The sequence below is a fragment of the Caretta caretta genome, chromosome 11, assembly GCF_965140235.1.
Source record: "Caretta caretta isolate rCarCar2 chromosome 11, rCarCar1.hap1, whole genome shotgun sequence".
Taxonomy (NCBI): Eukaryota; Metazoa; Chordata; order Testudines; family Cheloniidae; genus Caretta; species Caretta caretta.
This window is the reverse complement of record NC_134216.1, coordinates 39,346,017-39,361,813: the sequence shown is the minus strand read 5'-3', so window position 1 is coordinate 39,361,813 and position 15,797 is coordinate 39,346,017. Positions and strand designations below refer to the sequence as shown.

The window sequence follows — 15,797 nt, the reverse complement described above, 5'->3', positions numbered from 1 at the left end:
ATCTCTCAAAGTTAAGGCAAGATAGGCTATAAACCTCAAGCAGTGGGGCCAAAAGCATGTGGTGGGGGGGGGGAAGGGAAGACAACTAGTTGGCACTTCAAAAACTAGTAAATTGTAGTACAGTATTCTAAGGGCAATTTAGCCTCAGAAGTGAGATTTAATAAGAATATCTTAATATGATTTACAATATGAAAATGCCTTTGCAATTGCTAATTTAAACTTTTGGAATATTTAGTTTACACAAAGAAGTCTTTTCAGTGCACATTTCAATCCAGACTTCACTGTCCTATGAACACCAACATAACTCCTCCTACTTATTTTGGAAACTAGTTAAAATTAGAAGATTGATATTTATTATTCATAATAAATGATGATGAGGTAGAAATATAAAAGTTTTCATGTTTCAAGTATTCCTCTCAATAGAAGAATTCCATTTTCTGCTAGTCTATCATTGTTTGACACACAAATTAACAATTGTGTGGTGTAATTGTGAGAAAAATCATCATTATGCAAGAGATTTAATCTCACATAGTTAATACTCCAGATCTTTGATTTGATAATTATGCACAAATACGTAGTTTTATTACTGTCCCAAAATGACTATTTGCAGGCACAACCAACCAACCAACATTATAATCACATCACAGCAGACTTAATTTTCTCTTTTCCCAATATTACAGTATAATCACCAGAGTTGTTCGGACACAGGTATCAACCTATATCCCATTACATTTTAACCTCATTCCTATTACAGTCAGTGTTCACCCAAGACCTCTAGTCCCAGTTCTGGAGACTATAACTAAGTAACATCAATCATATTTAAATAGGCACTTCAAAGGATTTACGAGATTGCTGTTACAGAGTTATATCCTCAGCTCTAATAGGTACAGCCTGAGATGTCTGTTGCTTGCCCACTCTATCTTTGTTTTCACTAAAATAATGCTTCTTTCAGAGAAATGAACAGTGGCTTTTCTCCTCTTCCATAGAAACAAGTCTCCAATATCATCCTCCTTATCAAAGCTCCTGTGAAGGCACTAAAATCAAACTGGGGGGTTGATACTCTCATATACATTTCCTTAGTTTAAAGAGATTACTCTCTCAAACTCCTATACATTGCACTATGCAGGTCAGAAGCTATTTACAGTATCATTCAGTTGGCTGGCAAAGACAGTTCTCCAGGCTTGGGTACAACCCTACATGTAACATGGACACCAACACCACAAGGACAGATGTTAGTGCCAAGTCTCATGTGGCCTACTTGCTGGTAGTTGTATCACCTACTAGAAGAAAGCAGCAGTTGGTGCACATATTACAGAGCTCCAGCCATTACTGCCCTAATCTAACGTCTTGATAAGCCAACAAAGGGGACTAGTTTGCTTTTTTTAAGCCCCCTTATTTGACATACAAATGAAAAGCCTTAATTCACCTAAATAGAAAAATAAATCTCACCACACTCAGAGGCTTCACACAATGAAGATTCTGGAAAAGCTTGTCCTGAATCATCAAGACAAACCCGTGGGAACATTTCAGCCTGCAGGTATTGATGAAAGTCATGATTTAGTGTATGAAAAAAATCTTTGGTGCTCCAGCTGAGCAATTTGGAGGAAGAGAACCCTTCAGCCAAGAATGCTTTTATTCAAAAACGCGTATCTCGTTTGTTTCAAAGATCTTCCAAGTGAACATTTGAAGTCATCACTCTTTTCTCCAGTCAAATGTCTGGCCAAATCTTATGCAGAGAACTTGAGTATAAACATCTTTTAAAGGATTTGTGAGTTCTGTTCAAATAAACTACAAAATACTGCCGGATGTGTTTTTAATCAACTTCAATTTCATACACCATCCAGAAAGTAGCACTTGATGGAGAACTGATACATGACCCTAAAATCCAACTATTTGTAATATTTGCTGAGACTACAAAAAGGAAGTTAAAAGGAGTGGTTGTTTTTTAAAAGACGAAGCAAAAATGAAAAAAATGTTTGCCTTACCCTAACTTTACAATGTGATAGCAGTCCCCACATTGGTTGGGCACAGGCTTCCAGTTCAGCAGCAAATGCAGCATAGTAGGTCTGTGATTCAAACTCCACATGCTCATTTAATTCTCGCTTATTTAAATTCATACCTTAAAAGACGTAAGCAGTGTTATACAACAGTATCTTTCTCTACCATTAAGTGGATCTTAGTATTTTTTTTAATTATACACACACTTACATATATGCATATCTATACAGGGAGATGACATCCTTGCAATAAGATTCAGAGGGTGTGATCAATTTTACCTAAGCATCCACAAGATTAAGGATTTGAACTGAACAGGGACCTTGAAAGTTGACTAGAAAGAGATCAGTTGAGTAGAGAAAGTCTGGCCATGTTAAGCTAGCAACTCAAGCACCCATGCTGAACAGGCACGTGATCTGAATTGGGCCCCTTCTAGTCCCAACTCCAAATCAAATCAATGAGAATTTTTAAATTGACTACAAAATCTTGGATCTCTCCATAGAGGAAGCATGCTTTCCACTATGCAAACATTCAGAGAAAAACAAATCAATAAAAAAATCTCTCACATTTCCACGTTTATACAAAGAATACCTAAATACGTCAAGTTCATTTTCCCTAGTATTGAGTTTACAACTTTGACATTAAAACATATTTCTATCAAAGTCATAACTTACACTGTTAATACAGGTTTCAGAGTAACAGCCGTGTTAGTCTGTATTTGCAAAAAGAAAAGGAGTACTTGTGGCACCTTAGAGACTAACCAATTTATTTGAGCATGAGCTTTCGTGAGCTACAGCTCACTTCATCGGATGCATACCGTGGAAACTGCAGAAGACATTATATACACACAGAGACCATGGTATATAATGTCTTCTGCAGTTTCCACAGTATGCATCCGATGAAGTGAGCTGTAGCTCACGAAAGCTCATGCTCAAATAAATTGGTTAGTCTCTAAGGTGCCACAAGTACTCCTTTTCTTTTTACTGTTAATACAACAATTTCATGAGAACTTTGGCAGTGTGTAACCCAATGCATTTTATTCACCCCTTCTGTGCCTGATCAACATGGGCTACATGGGTCTGTTAGAGCTTTATCTCCAAAGCCTAACATTTTAACTCAAGCGTAGAGAGATTCATGCTTTAAGCTCTGGAGATCCTCAGCTGCCATGATACAAGTTGGAGCTTGTCCAGAATTCAAATCATGGTGTGTCTCAAACACAGTTTCCATGACTAGAAGTAGTATGTAACCCACCAGTCAACATGTATTACGCATTCCCTGGTGTGCCCCAATCCACAGTGGATGCAAATCTATTACAGCTCTCATTTTGAGACCCTGTCTTTAGTTCAAACTACAGAAACTAATGCTTTTAGATCTTGGACGTCCCTGGTTCAACGCCTGGTGAGGGTCAAGATGTCAGTTGTCACAATTGCACATCGGAAGTACTTAATGCCTTTACATGTTCAGCCTTTGCTTCTCATCAGTTGGCATTTCAGAAACAGAATTCTTTTGGCTTGAGTAATTTACAAGAAACTATCCACTTCCAGAAATTTGCATCAGATTAAAACTGAACACGCTAATGGATTAAATATTTTTATACAAGTGCGTGTAAGGTATATGTTATTGTAAACATTGTGTCACCTTTAAAAATTCTTGTTTAAGTACAGGAGAGAAAAGACTTTAAATTAAGCAGATTCCAAAAAACGTATTTCTAATCACTAAATAAGAAAGCTAAAAGCCACCTACCTTGAAAGAATGATACAAAATTCATCCAAGTTACTAACAGACTATGATCCTCCAGGAATTTCTTAGCCACACTTTGGTGTGAAAGGATATTAATAAAATCACTAACAAGTGGCCAGTAAGTATTATTCTTTAATAGTGCTTCCCCGCAGTTCACTACGACATGTAAACTGTTTTCTTCATCTAGGAAAAAAGTGATTAAAAAAATCCCATCATGATGTTTTTTAAAGAAAAAATATAGTAACTACCACAGTGAACAATTTAAAAAATCAGGGTTTAAAAACATTTATAGCATGCACAGCACACGGCTGTAAAGAACGATTACTTACCTTATAGCAACGATTGTTCTTCAAGATCTTGTCATCTGTGTGGATCCCATTCTAGGTATACATGCCCCCCACTTGCATGAGATTGGAAACTGAATAGTAGCGGTTGTTGGGCCATGCCTGCACTGCACATGTCCTTGTGCCCTGCCTTTCTAGAGCATAAAAGGCACTATTGCTCAGTTACCTTGCTAATTTAAAATCTCAGGTAAAGAGGACTCCAAAAAAGCAGAGATGGAGGGCAGCTTGTGACACACACACACACCCCAGCTCCTCAAAGAACCAAAGTTACTAGAAGGTAAGTAACTGTTCATTCTTCAAGTATGTGTCCATATGGCTCTCACTGAGGGTGACTAATGAGCAGTGTCCCATCTGGACAGTGTGACTGAGGAGTCCCAACGTTCACTAACTAACTAATGATTGTAATACTGCCCTACCAAAACTGGCATCTGACTCATGGCCAGGACCAGAGCATAGTGTTTAACAAAAGTCAGGCATTACTCTAAGTAGCTGCCTTGCAGATTTCAGACATAGGGATCAGAGTAGCAGCCGTGTTAGTCTGTATTCGCAAAAAGAAAAGGAGTACTAATGGCACCTTAGAGACTAACCAATTTATTAGTCACTAAGGTGCCACTAGTACTCCTTTTCTCTTTAGACATAGGGATGTTTCTAACAGACCTGATTGGAGGACAAGCCCATTTTACAGCAACTTTCAAAGTTTGTTTTCATTCTGCAGTGGAATGAAAACAAAGTTGTTATAAAATGTCCTTTCTCAGACCGAAACCAGAGAAAAAGAGAAAGTGTACATACTGCCTCAGACATGAGAGATCCAGGTACAAGTTCCAGATATCCCTGATTCAGAGGAAAGTTTTTCCAACCCTGATCACTCTGAATCCCACCTTGAACCCCACATCCAGGGCAAGTACCATAGCCACTAGGCAAGTGAGAGAGAAAGACACTCTCCCCATTCCCCCCCACACACACACGCTTCCTCCCCAATGAAAATGTTGTCAAAAGCAATAGGTTTAAACAAAACTGCATATTTCCCTGAAATTTCATTGACTCAAAAAAGTTCCAATCAGCTCCAGTTTGTAAAGCATGGAGAGGAGGCAGTTTCACTCTAGGGAAATGGAGCTTTGATGTTTGGAAGAAGAAGTGTATGAGACATGCCTTTGATTAGCAACTCTCTAGATATGGCTCAACGTGAATGCCGCGTCTCCTTAGGTGCGCTGCCATCACAACTAGGTATTTAGTGAAGACTATTGGTACGGTGGAGAGAACAAGTTGTAGCACTTTGTATTGATGTGATCGGGCCCTACTAGGAATTGCAGGTTCTTCCTATGGGCCAAATGGATCACAATATGGAAGTACACATCTTGGCGGTTGTGATGCTTCTCGGGGTTATGGCCAGGGTTGTGCAGCACCTTGTCACCACCTGTCCTTGTCTCACCCCCAGTCTCTCCTCCAGCATTAAACAGCCAGACCAGCTCTGAGCCTCTATTTATAAAACAAGCCTGCTGATAGCTTACCCTTAGGTGAAATATACCAGGGCGTACCTCTGTAGCCCCAGACATAACTCCAACAATCTGTTATCTTCACTTGGAAACAGGGTACCTTCTGCTGCTTGTCTTTTCTGTAGTGACTCTCCCCTGAAGACTTTGCAATCTGTTGATTAGTATTTTGCTCAGTCTGTAAATAGGCATTCATTGTGAAGTATACAATATTCAGTTTACATATAGCCACATCAAGTTTCTTTCAGGTGGGAGATGCTTTTTATCACCTTTTGGTGACCAGTCCAAACTCACAGACCTTAAGACCATAATTTTCAGGAAGGATGGAGTGAGAGAGAACCTTACATATTATCTGTACATACATTTCATAAGGATTATGATAATCAGTGTGACACAAACTTTCAGTAGAGACCTGACATGACCCCCTTTAACAAATTATCATGTAGGGACCAGACCCAAGGGATCGCTGTGCCCACTGCCAGTTGGCATCAAGAAGTCCCTGGGTGACAAAGATCAAGAACCACAAACCAGTCTTGTGCCTGAAAAGAAGGAATGATGTAGGCTGAATTTAAGACTGTGTATAAATGTGTTCAGTCTTCTCAGGTCTAGAATAGGATGAAGAGTCAGACCCTTTTTTCCTTCGGAATAACAAAATATCAGGAACAGGGGCCTCTTTCCCTGAACTTTAGAGGTAACTCTGCTGTGGCTCCTAGGCAAAGCAGGATAGCCACTTCTTTTAGTTGATTATAAGAAGGGTCTCTGAAGACGGATAATGAAGGGGAATGGGTAGAGGGCCATGGACTGGAATTGGATGGAATAACCATGAGAGAACTTCCAGCACACACGTCTGTTATTCCAGTCCAAGCCCCATAGAAGAGAGCCAACCAGCATCTCAAGAAGGAGGTCTGGGCATAGCCCTTCCCCGATCTGAATGTGGCTCTCAAATCTCCTGCTGTCTGGAAGCAAGTGTAGTCTGGTTAGTGACTAAGGAAGATAACAGTCTCACACAAGAGTACCTCGTCTTCTTCCTAGGTGGTTACTCAGAGAACTATTGCGAGTAGCTGGGTGTTTTCTGTCTAGCTTCCCTTGCCCTTGATATTTAAAGGGCCTGTGAATGGGGCAGAGGTGTAAATGCTTAGGGAGCCACGTATCTAGTATCTTTTTTGGGTGCATAGTGCATCATTGGTACATATGGTGAGTAAGTCTGAACACTCCAAGGGCAAGTCCTCAATTGTATTCTCCACCTCCCTAGGGATGAAAGAAGCCGGTAACCATGATGCTCTGCACACAGCTACCACAACAGCCAGGGATTTAGCCACCACGTCCAACGCATCCATGGCTGTCTGTAAAAGAGGCCTTTGCCATTGGTTGTCCTTCAGCAACAATGGCTTTAACGCTGACTTAGAGTACTGAAGAAGTTTGGCCAGAAAGGGAGATTAGTCTGCCCTAGGTCAGATAGTTTCACAAACAAAGCTTGACAGTTAGCTACTTGTAGCTGGAGTGATGCTGACAAATAAGCCTTCCTTCTAAAGAGAGGCAATTTATTTGGGCCCTTGTCCTTAGGAATGTTCTTGGACAGTTTGGTTATCTCATGCAGGGCAGAGACTACTAATTAACCCAATGTTGGACAGGTATAAAATTGCTCAAACCTCTTTTGGGGGATTGGTCTTCCTTTCAATTCTTTTAACAGCAATGTGGCTGGCATCTGCCATAGAATTTTAGCTGGTTCTAAGATGCCGTCATTAATTGGCAATGCTAGTCTGGCAAAAGAGGAGGAATGCAATATGTCAAACAGCTTGTAAGCTTTTTCTTCAATTACTGAGGTTTCTATTTCAAAAGGTCTCAGCTAAACAAGAGAGCATCTTCTGAAAGGCTCCAAAGCAGGTATGGGAGCCAAGGAAAATGCCTCATCAGGGACTATGAAAGATGTTCAAGAAGCTCAAGACATGCCAGTTCCTCCTCTGTCAGCTGTACTTGTTCCTCCCTGTCTTCAGATGGGGTTCTGACAATTGCTGCGGAATTGGAGCATGACCTTCTGCATTTTCTTCAGTGATAGGAGGGAGTTAGATTCCAAGATGCTCTAGACGGAAACCCCCACTATGCCCAACAGGACCAAGGCAGAACAGGATAAGGCTGGTTTTGGTCAGTCCACTATCATTCCTGAGATGGATAAGTCAGAGATCTGGAGTGCCCCTGATTTGCAGAGAAAGACTTTCTCCTGATCTGTGTGAATGGTGAGAAGATTCTCTGCTGTAAGGTGGAGAGGTGTGTCCCGGAGATGAAGAGGAGTAGACTGCCTCCAAAGATAAGTCTGATTTTTGAGGTGACCTCAGTACCATGAGGTCAGAGACTCATGTCGATGCTGAGTGCAGTGCCATTGGTGCCAGAAATATAGCTACCTCCTCTAACAGTAGATTGGACAGTACCATAAATGTGTCAATTGTTACTGTCAATGCTGACACTGGGGGCAGCAGTTTGTGGTTGCCAGCACAGTCAGATGTAGGCACTGAGGATGCCTTATATATCTTCAGTGTACAGCTGGAAGTTGAACCAGCATCACTTGCTCCGGTCACAAGAGCAGACCACGTGCTCAGTTCCTCGGAGGAGAGTAAGGGTTTAAGCATCTCCTCGTAGGAAGAGGGAGTTTTCATATCTCCCTTGCTTTGGTAAGGAGGCAGTAGCGGTCTTTGGTGCTGAAGTAGTAGCTGGAACCAATGTGGTCAGATGGTCTCAGATCCCTGACAGACAGTGCCATGGATTTTTTTGCCAGTACCAACATTAAGTGTTGTGTGCTGGCTAACAAGGGCACTGGCTAACTGGGACTTGGACTTTACCAGTCCCATCTTAGAGATCAAGGCCTGTTCTTCAGGGTCTGAGGTCCCTTTCACTGATTGTCCAAGAAGATTCAACTTCAGCAGAGCATCTCTGGATTTTCTTGTGACGGTAGAAAACAGCACAAAGGATAGTAGTCTGGTACATGGATCTCACCAAAACAAAAAATGCCAGCTGCTATGACAGTCTGTAAGCAGAATGAGTCTGTCATGGGACTGGCACTGTTTAAAGCCTGAGGGCTTTGAATCTGCTATTGTAGGCAAAGATAACTGCGTAAAACACCAAGCAGAAATTTTAAGTTTCCATTTTAAAAAACAGATCTTTTAAAAATCGTTTTTTTGGCAAGGGGAAAAAATAAAATTAAAAAGGGGGAGTTTGTTGAGAATTATGCCTAGCTAATTAACCAAAAGAGAAGAATATTCCACTAAGGGATAGCGAACAGACACCTTGTTCTGTCTCACTGCCACAGGCAATAAGAGGGAACCGAGGGACAGCTGCAGCCACTCTGCCCTGTACACCCTTTGGGTTGGGGCAGTCATGAGGACTCGCAGGGTGCATGAGCAGCCCAAGGGACACAGTTATTCAAAGATTCCAGGCTCACATGTATGAGGCACATGCACACTTAGAATGGGATCCATGCTGACACACACTCAAAGAACCACCAAGGTTTTCCACTGTGTCTTTCATAACAGTTCCCACTACATTTAAAAAAAAAAAAAAAAAAAGCTGGGAAAATAAAGGAAAAGCTATGTATAATCTTGCCCAACTATTTCAACAGCAGTTCTTCCTAGCTTGAAAAGCATGTCCTCTTTAAATCAAAGCATTATATTAGATAAGGGTGTCCAATCTGTAGCCCTCAAGATCAACTTTGTTAGGAAAATTTGTATTGCATTATAAATTGAAACTGTTCCTTGAGCCATGCCTGGCAATTTTACATGGTAGTATGCGAATCAGCCCTTTTGCTACAGGAAGCTAGTAGGGGACACCACTTCCTTAACTGCCTCCTGTCCCTTTTCTCTGCAGTACCAGAAGCAGCATAGAGCAGGAAGCACTTAGATCAGCAGCCTTCCCACGGTCTACTTGATGCTTTACAGGGGAGGGAAAGAGTAATTCTGGCTACTCCACTGCCTACATCCCTGATAGGCTTGTGACTGCACAAGAAAGAGCAGGATATAAACTCAACTGGCTCTGCCTGAACCTAGGGAAATGCCTAGCAAAGAATTATTTCTCTTCCCCACACAGTAACCCAGGGCAGCCAAAACAAGACTAAAGAAGCTAAGAACCAACTACAGGTTTAGTTCCCTAATCTTCTGCCCCAGAATAAATTAACTCAACCTAGCAGCTGCTCTAATTTGCATCAGCATTTCTTCAGCTGCTTTTCTTCTTCACTGGTTCTGAGCAGGGGTAGTTGGGTAAACTCAGTCAAGGAAGAGAGGGCCTTTTACAAGTGAGCCATCATGGAAAACTTTCTTTAGGGTATAAAAAGCTACTCTTTTAGTGGCTCAATGGGATGAAAGCTCTGGTAGAGAAAGGACCTATAAGAACAGAAATGACCTATATCCCAGTAGCACACCAGTGCTGCTTTTTGTGCCAAGTTTTTTGTTTGTATTTTTGCTTTGTTTGTTTTCACATTTTCTTTTTGTTTATGTATATGTGCGCATGTCTGGGTGCGTTAAGCTAGGATTACTTTAACATTTGCAAATTTTGGGTCATTGCAGTGGGATAGTAAGTTATCTCATAATTAAAGACTATTTCTCAAATATATGCATTTTTCAATTCTCGGGTTTAATTGTGCAACCTTAAGATTGCATTAATGGATGCAAGACCATTATATTTCTTTATTATTTTTCTTTTTCCCCTTACAAAAATTGTTCCCAGTTTGGTAAGAAGCACCTGTTGGCCATGTTCAAATGGTCTCTATGAATCTCATTAGTGAACTTTCTCATTAGTTAACCTGAATAGCCACCAGATGGCCAAAGGACAAATGGTATCTGTCAGTAATGCAGACTAAGGCTATGTCTACATTATGGACCTTACAGCAGCACAGTTGTACGGCTGCAGCTGCGTCATTATAACATCTTCTGTGTAGCCACTCTTTGCCGGTGGGAGGCATAATTAAACCATTCCCAATGAGCAGCGGTAGCTATGTCGGCGGGAGACGCACTGTCCACACCAGAGCTTTTGTCGGTGAAACTTACGTCGGTCAGGGATGGCCTTTTTCACACCCCTGACCAACAAAAGTTTTGCTGACAAAAGTTCCAGTGTAAACAAAGCCTAAATATACCTTAGTAGATTTCTTGCTACATCTTCTCGTTCCTCCTTTCCAGCATATCAGCATAAGCCTTTGGGCCAGTTCATCCATGCCTGAATCTCATTCAGATGGATAAGGCATTTGACCGTGTTAACTAGTTTTATGATTTAGAGGAAGAGCTGTGTTTCATCAATATACTAAACACACTGTAACACACCCGTCTATGCAAATAAGAACATAAGAATGGCCATACTGGGTCAGACCACAGGTCCATCCAGCCCAGTATCATGTCTATCGACAGTGGCCAATGCCAGGAGTGAACCTAACAGGTAATGATCAAGTGATCCCTCTCTCGCCATCCCTCTCCACCCTCTGACAAACAGAGGCTAGGGACACCATTCCTTACCCATCCTGGCTAATAGCCATTAATGGACTTATAGGGCCACTGACCCAAGGGAAGAACAAGATGGAAGCCTGCAGAACTCCACGAGACAGCCATTGAGAGAGACGAGTAACTGTCCAGAATTATTCTGGAATCTTTCAGCAGTATGAGCAAAGCCACCAAAAGGCTTCCTATGTTGAGGGCTGCAGGCAAGTCAACCATACTTCATGATTAATGGAACTGGTAGCAGATGATAGATTCAAAAACAGATCACAAGGGACACAATCTCCACCCTACCAAGGAGAAGATCTACCAAAACCATTTCCGCGCTCCAACCACATCTGTACCCAGACTCAAAAACCTCAAGGAGACCAAGGCACCTCTCTCATATAAAGTTGCCTTGCCACAGCCTTCACAATAGTTTTAAATTCTAGAACTGAAAATGAAATATTGGCCAGAAATAGATCATTTTGAGTGCTGGTCATAGTAAGTTTCCTTACTTGACACTGTCAGTCTGCCCTGTCCTAAGGAAGGAGCTAACAATCTCTACCAATAATGAATCCAATTTTAATTTACTGGTCTTCACCGTCTCTAGTATCTCAGTAATCATGAATGGTCTAAATATCAAATCATGGCCACAGCCACAACAGTGAGCAATGATATGTACAACTGTGTATTACTGATATCAAAATCTGCCTTCCTATGTCTGCCTTCATATGCAGTATGCGCAGATACAAAATGGGGGATGCAAACCACTTCATGTCAAAATATAAAACATATAGTAATTAAAACAGCTGTCACTGCTAAGAGTTTCCTTGAATTATTAAAAAGGCAAACAATGAATCTTTGTGATACATGTCCAAAAAAGATTCTTAATAAGCTTTAAAATGCATTCAAATGCAAATGAACGTGCAAATTTGCTGTTTTCCTTCTTCCCCCTATTGAAACACTGATTCTTGAGTGCCCTAAACTCTCTTGTGTGTTAGCTGTTTGTTCCCAAAGTCTTTTAAAAAAAAAATATTAAAGCAGTTCAAGCAACCACCAGATTACTTCATCATAACTACTGTTAAAACACTTTTTTTTAAGTAAGTCTTCTTAGTGCAAGACTAACAAACATAATCAAGATTAATAGCTTTATTTAGGCATAAGCTTTCGTGGGTTTAAAAAAGATGCATCTGAAGAAGTGGGGTTTTTTACCCATGAAAACTTATGCCTAAATAAATCTGTTGTTAGTCTTTAAGGTGCCACTGGACTCCATGTAGTTTTTGTGGATACTGACTAACACCTCTAATAATTAAGATTGTCTTCCAAGTAGGAGTGTAGATCACTGTCAGTCTACACAGGAGGAGATTTATGTTCCAATTAACATTATCTCTACCCCACCCAACAATACGAATTCGGTGCAAAAATGGCACCTCTCTAAAAGCAGGGAAAATAGCTTTGTGAGGATTCTAGCAGATGATTCCCTAAGAACATGCAGTTGCTTGCCACAGCAGACACCAAATATCAGGTGAGATCCTTACCGCCTGCTCAAGCTCCCACTACATCTGGTAAAAGGGGTGGAGCTGCATAAAGGAGCACTAAAAGTCCTCGGTGCAGATGAAGGAGGAGTCCCCTTGCACAGGCACTACAGAAGGTGGACTGCTTGCAAGCCTTGGGATAGGCTGTATACCGGGGTTGGGTACATCATGCAACACAGTGGAGATTCCAGACAGCTCTGAAGCCCATAGGGGAAGCCAGGAACGTGCCATAACTCACAAAAGGCTCTTAGGGCTCAGACAGGCTCTCTCAGAGCAACGCAGAAGCAGGAAGGAGCAAAAGGTGGATTAAAGCTACCATAACCTCGCCTGCCACTAGACTGCAATTTCTGGCACAGCACAAACAATGAGGAGTCCTTGTGGCACCTTAGAGGCTAACAAATTTATTAGGACATAAACTTTCGTGGGCTAGAACCCACTTCATCAGATGCATGGAGCGGAAAATACAGTAGCAGGTATAAATACACAGCACATGAAAAGATGGGAGTTGCCTTACCAAGTGGTAGGTCAGTCTAACAAGACAATTCAATTAACAGTAGGCTACCAAGGGAGGAAAAATCACTTTTGTAGTGATAATGAGAGTGGCCCATTTCAAACTGTTGACAAGAAGGTGTGAGTAATAGTAGGGGGAAATTAGTATGGGGGAAATTAGGTTTTGTAATGACCCAACCACTCCCAGTCTTTATTCAGGCCTAATTTGATGGTGTCCAATTTGCAAATTAATTCTAGTTCTGCAGTTTCACGTCCCAACATGCTTACATATGATTAGTCTATACTGATAGCCAAGAAGCCAGAGTCCTAGAGATATTTAAACAATACCTAGTTTTTAATAATGCAGTGTAAAGTTCTGCTAGTGCATCTCTGGTCTAGCAAAGTCACTTGACATTTGAATTGGCAATGGTAAGACTAAAAGACATCAGCATATATGAGCAATTCAGAGGATAACATTGTTATTCAAAACTTTTAAAGTGATTTATTTTGGGCAAGGAAAAAGTAGGCTCTGGGTCTTCACTAATGGGTTTACCCACTGTGCAGTATATTACATTCAGGTCTCCACTGTATCAGAATGCAAAGTGTCTAAACAGTAGTGTTTTTGAGGAGATTAATCATATTCTTAATTAATAATATCATGCATCGCAAAAGGCACTCCTCTCAGGGAAGGAAAATTAGAACCATTTAGAAGACAAGTGATGTCATGAAAGACTTTGAAAAATATTATGTTTAATAAAATCTCAACTTATATATAGTGCCATTCATTGCAAAGCACAGCACTTTATGAACTGTATAAATGGAATGTGAAACTGAAATGTGGCTACCTCTGAGGTGAAACATTCTGCTGTTTTATGTCATCCTACACTGTAGTTAAAAAAAACAGCGTAAAATGCCAGTGACATACTGAATAAAACTATTCTTACATTTCCCAAAAAGTTTTATGGTCTCTAGCTCCCAGTATGTGAGGCTACAACCTGTCCAGTTCTGAAAAGTTAGTGGCTAACTCAAAAACAGAAGATGAAACATTCAGTACAAGTCTCTTGTTTGATATTAATGAAAACAAGAATTCAACTTACCTTGCAGCTCACTTTTAATAAGACAACTTTCCATCATATATAATAGGACAGTGACCATAATATCCAACAGCTGACATTCTTCTGTCACTTGACGTGCTAGCTCTTCATTGCTGAATAACTGAACGCTGATATGCACAATTCTATTAGACATAGTGTCTGATTCATGGCTTTTCTTCAGTGTTTTCATAATAAAAGCATAATGCTGAACAAAAGTTTTAGTAAAGGCAATCTGCAAATTTAAAAATAAAAAGAATTTTAATATTACAATAGTTATATTTCCTCTTATTTAAAAAAATGTATTTGCAAACATACAATCAGTATTGCAGAGAAACATCAGATTTATCACAACAGGTCAAAAATCTGTGGTCCACCTTATCCAATATCCTGCTTCAGAAGAAGGTGCAGGAAATCTCACAATGGAATATCCTGGTCTTCCCAGCCTTCATCTTATATAATTGCATGTGTTCTCATTACACATGTAAATGACTCATCCTTTTTTAATATCTTGGTTCTTATGACTGAACCCTTAATTGTAGCATAACTGTTCAGTTACAGAAGGAACTAATCTAATCCTACTAAAATCTTGCTATCAATATCTTCTGACAATGAGTTCCACAAGCCAATTAAACACTGTATAAAAACTCATTCCTACCAGTTTTAAATTTGCCATCTTTTTCATTAGATATCCCCTTGCTCTTGTATTATGAAAAGGATAAACAGGAACTTCCAACTTAACTTCTCTACCATTCATTGTTTTATATATTTCTATAATGTCTTCTATTGGTAATCTCTCTAAACTAAAAAAAATAGGACTAATGTTTTCAATATTTCCTCATCGGGAAGTCTTTCTGTGACTTTAATTTTCTTTCCCTGTCTCTAGATCCCAAATTTTTCTTCTAGAATCTTTTCCAGATAGGATGACCGAAATGAACAAAGTATTCACCTAGACAAATTAGAGGATTGGGCCAAAAGAAATCTGATGAGGTTCAACAAGGACAAGTGCAGAGTCCTGCACTTAGGACGGAAGAATCCCATGCATCGCTACAGACTAGAGACCGAATGGCTCGGCAGCAGTTCTGCAGAAAAGGACCTAGGGGTTACAGTAGACGAGAAGCTGGATATGAGTCAACAGTGTGCCCTTGTTGCCAAGAAGGCCGATGGCATTTTGGGATGTATACGTAGGGGCATAGCGAGCAGATCGAGGGACATGATCGTCCCCCTCTATTCGATATTGGTGAGGCCTCATCTGGAGTACTGTGTCCAGTTTTGGGCCCCACACTACAAGAAGGATGTGGATAAACTGGAAAGAGTCCAGCGGAGGGCAACAAAAATGATTAGGGGACTGGAACACATGACTTATGAGGAGAGGCTGAGGGAACGGGGATTGTTTAGTCTGCGAAAGAGAAGAATGAGGGGGGATTTGATAGCTGCTTTCAACTACCTGAAAGGGGGTTCCAAAGAGGATGGATCTAGACTGTTCTCAGTGGTAGCTGATGACAGAACAAGGAGTAATGGTCTCAAGTTGCAGTGGGGGAGGTTTAGGTTGGATATTAGGAAAAACTTTTTCACTAGGAGGGTGGTGAAACACTGGAATGCGTTTCCTAGGGAGGTGGTGGAATCTCCTTCCTTAGATATTTTTAAGGTCAGGCTTGACAAA

General features: G+C 40.7%; 1 protein-coding gene across 4 annotated transcripts in view; it reads right to left on the bottom strand.

Moving 5' to 3' along the window:
• Positions 1 to 15,797, bottom strand: part of UBR3 (ubiquitin protein ligase E3 component n-recognin 3) — a 211,114-nt gene that overhangs the window by 149,702 nt on the left and 45,615 nt on the right. For all 4 annotated transcript variants that reach the window (XM_075117938.1, XM_075117939.1, XM_075117940.1 and 1 more), the window contains exons 8-10: positions 14,141 to 14,369; positions 3,739 to 3,918; positions 1,986 to 2,119 (exon numbers count right to left, since the gene is read on the bottom strand). In XM_075117938.1, the coding sequence (XP_074974039.1) occupies positions 1,986 to 2,119; positions 3,739 to 3,918; positions 14,141 to 14,369 (543 nt within the window). The remainder of the gene's footprint in view (positions 1 to 1,985; positions 2,120 to 3,738; positions 3,919 to 14,140; positions 14,370 to 15,797) is intronic.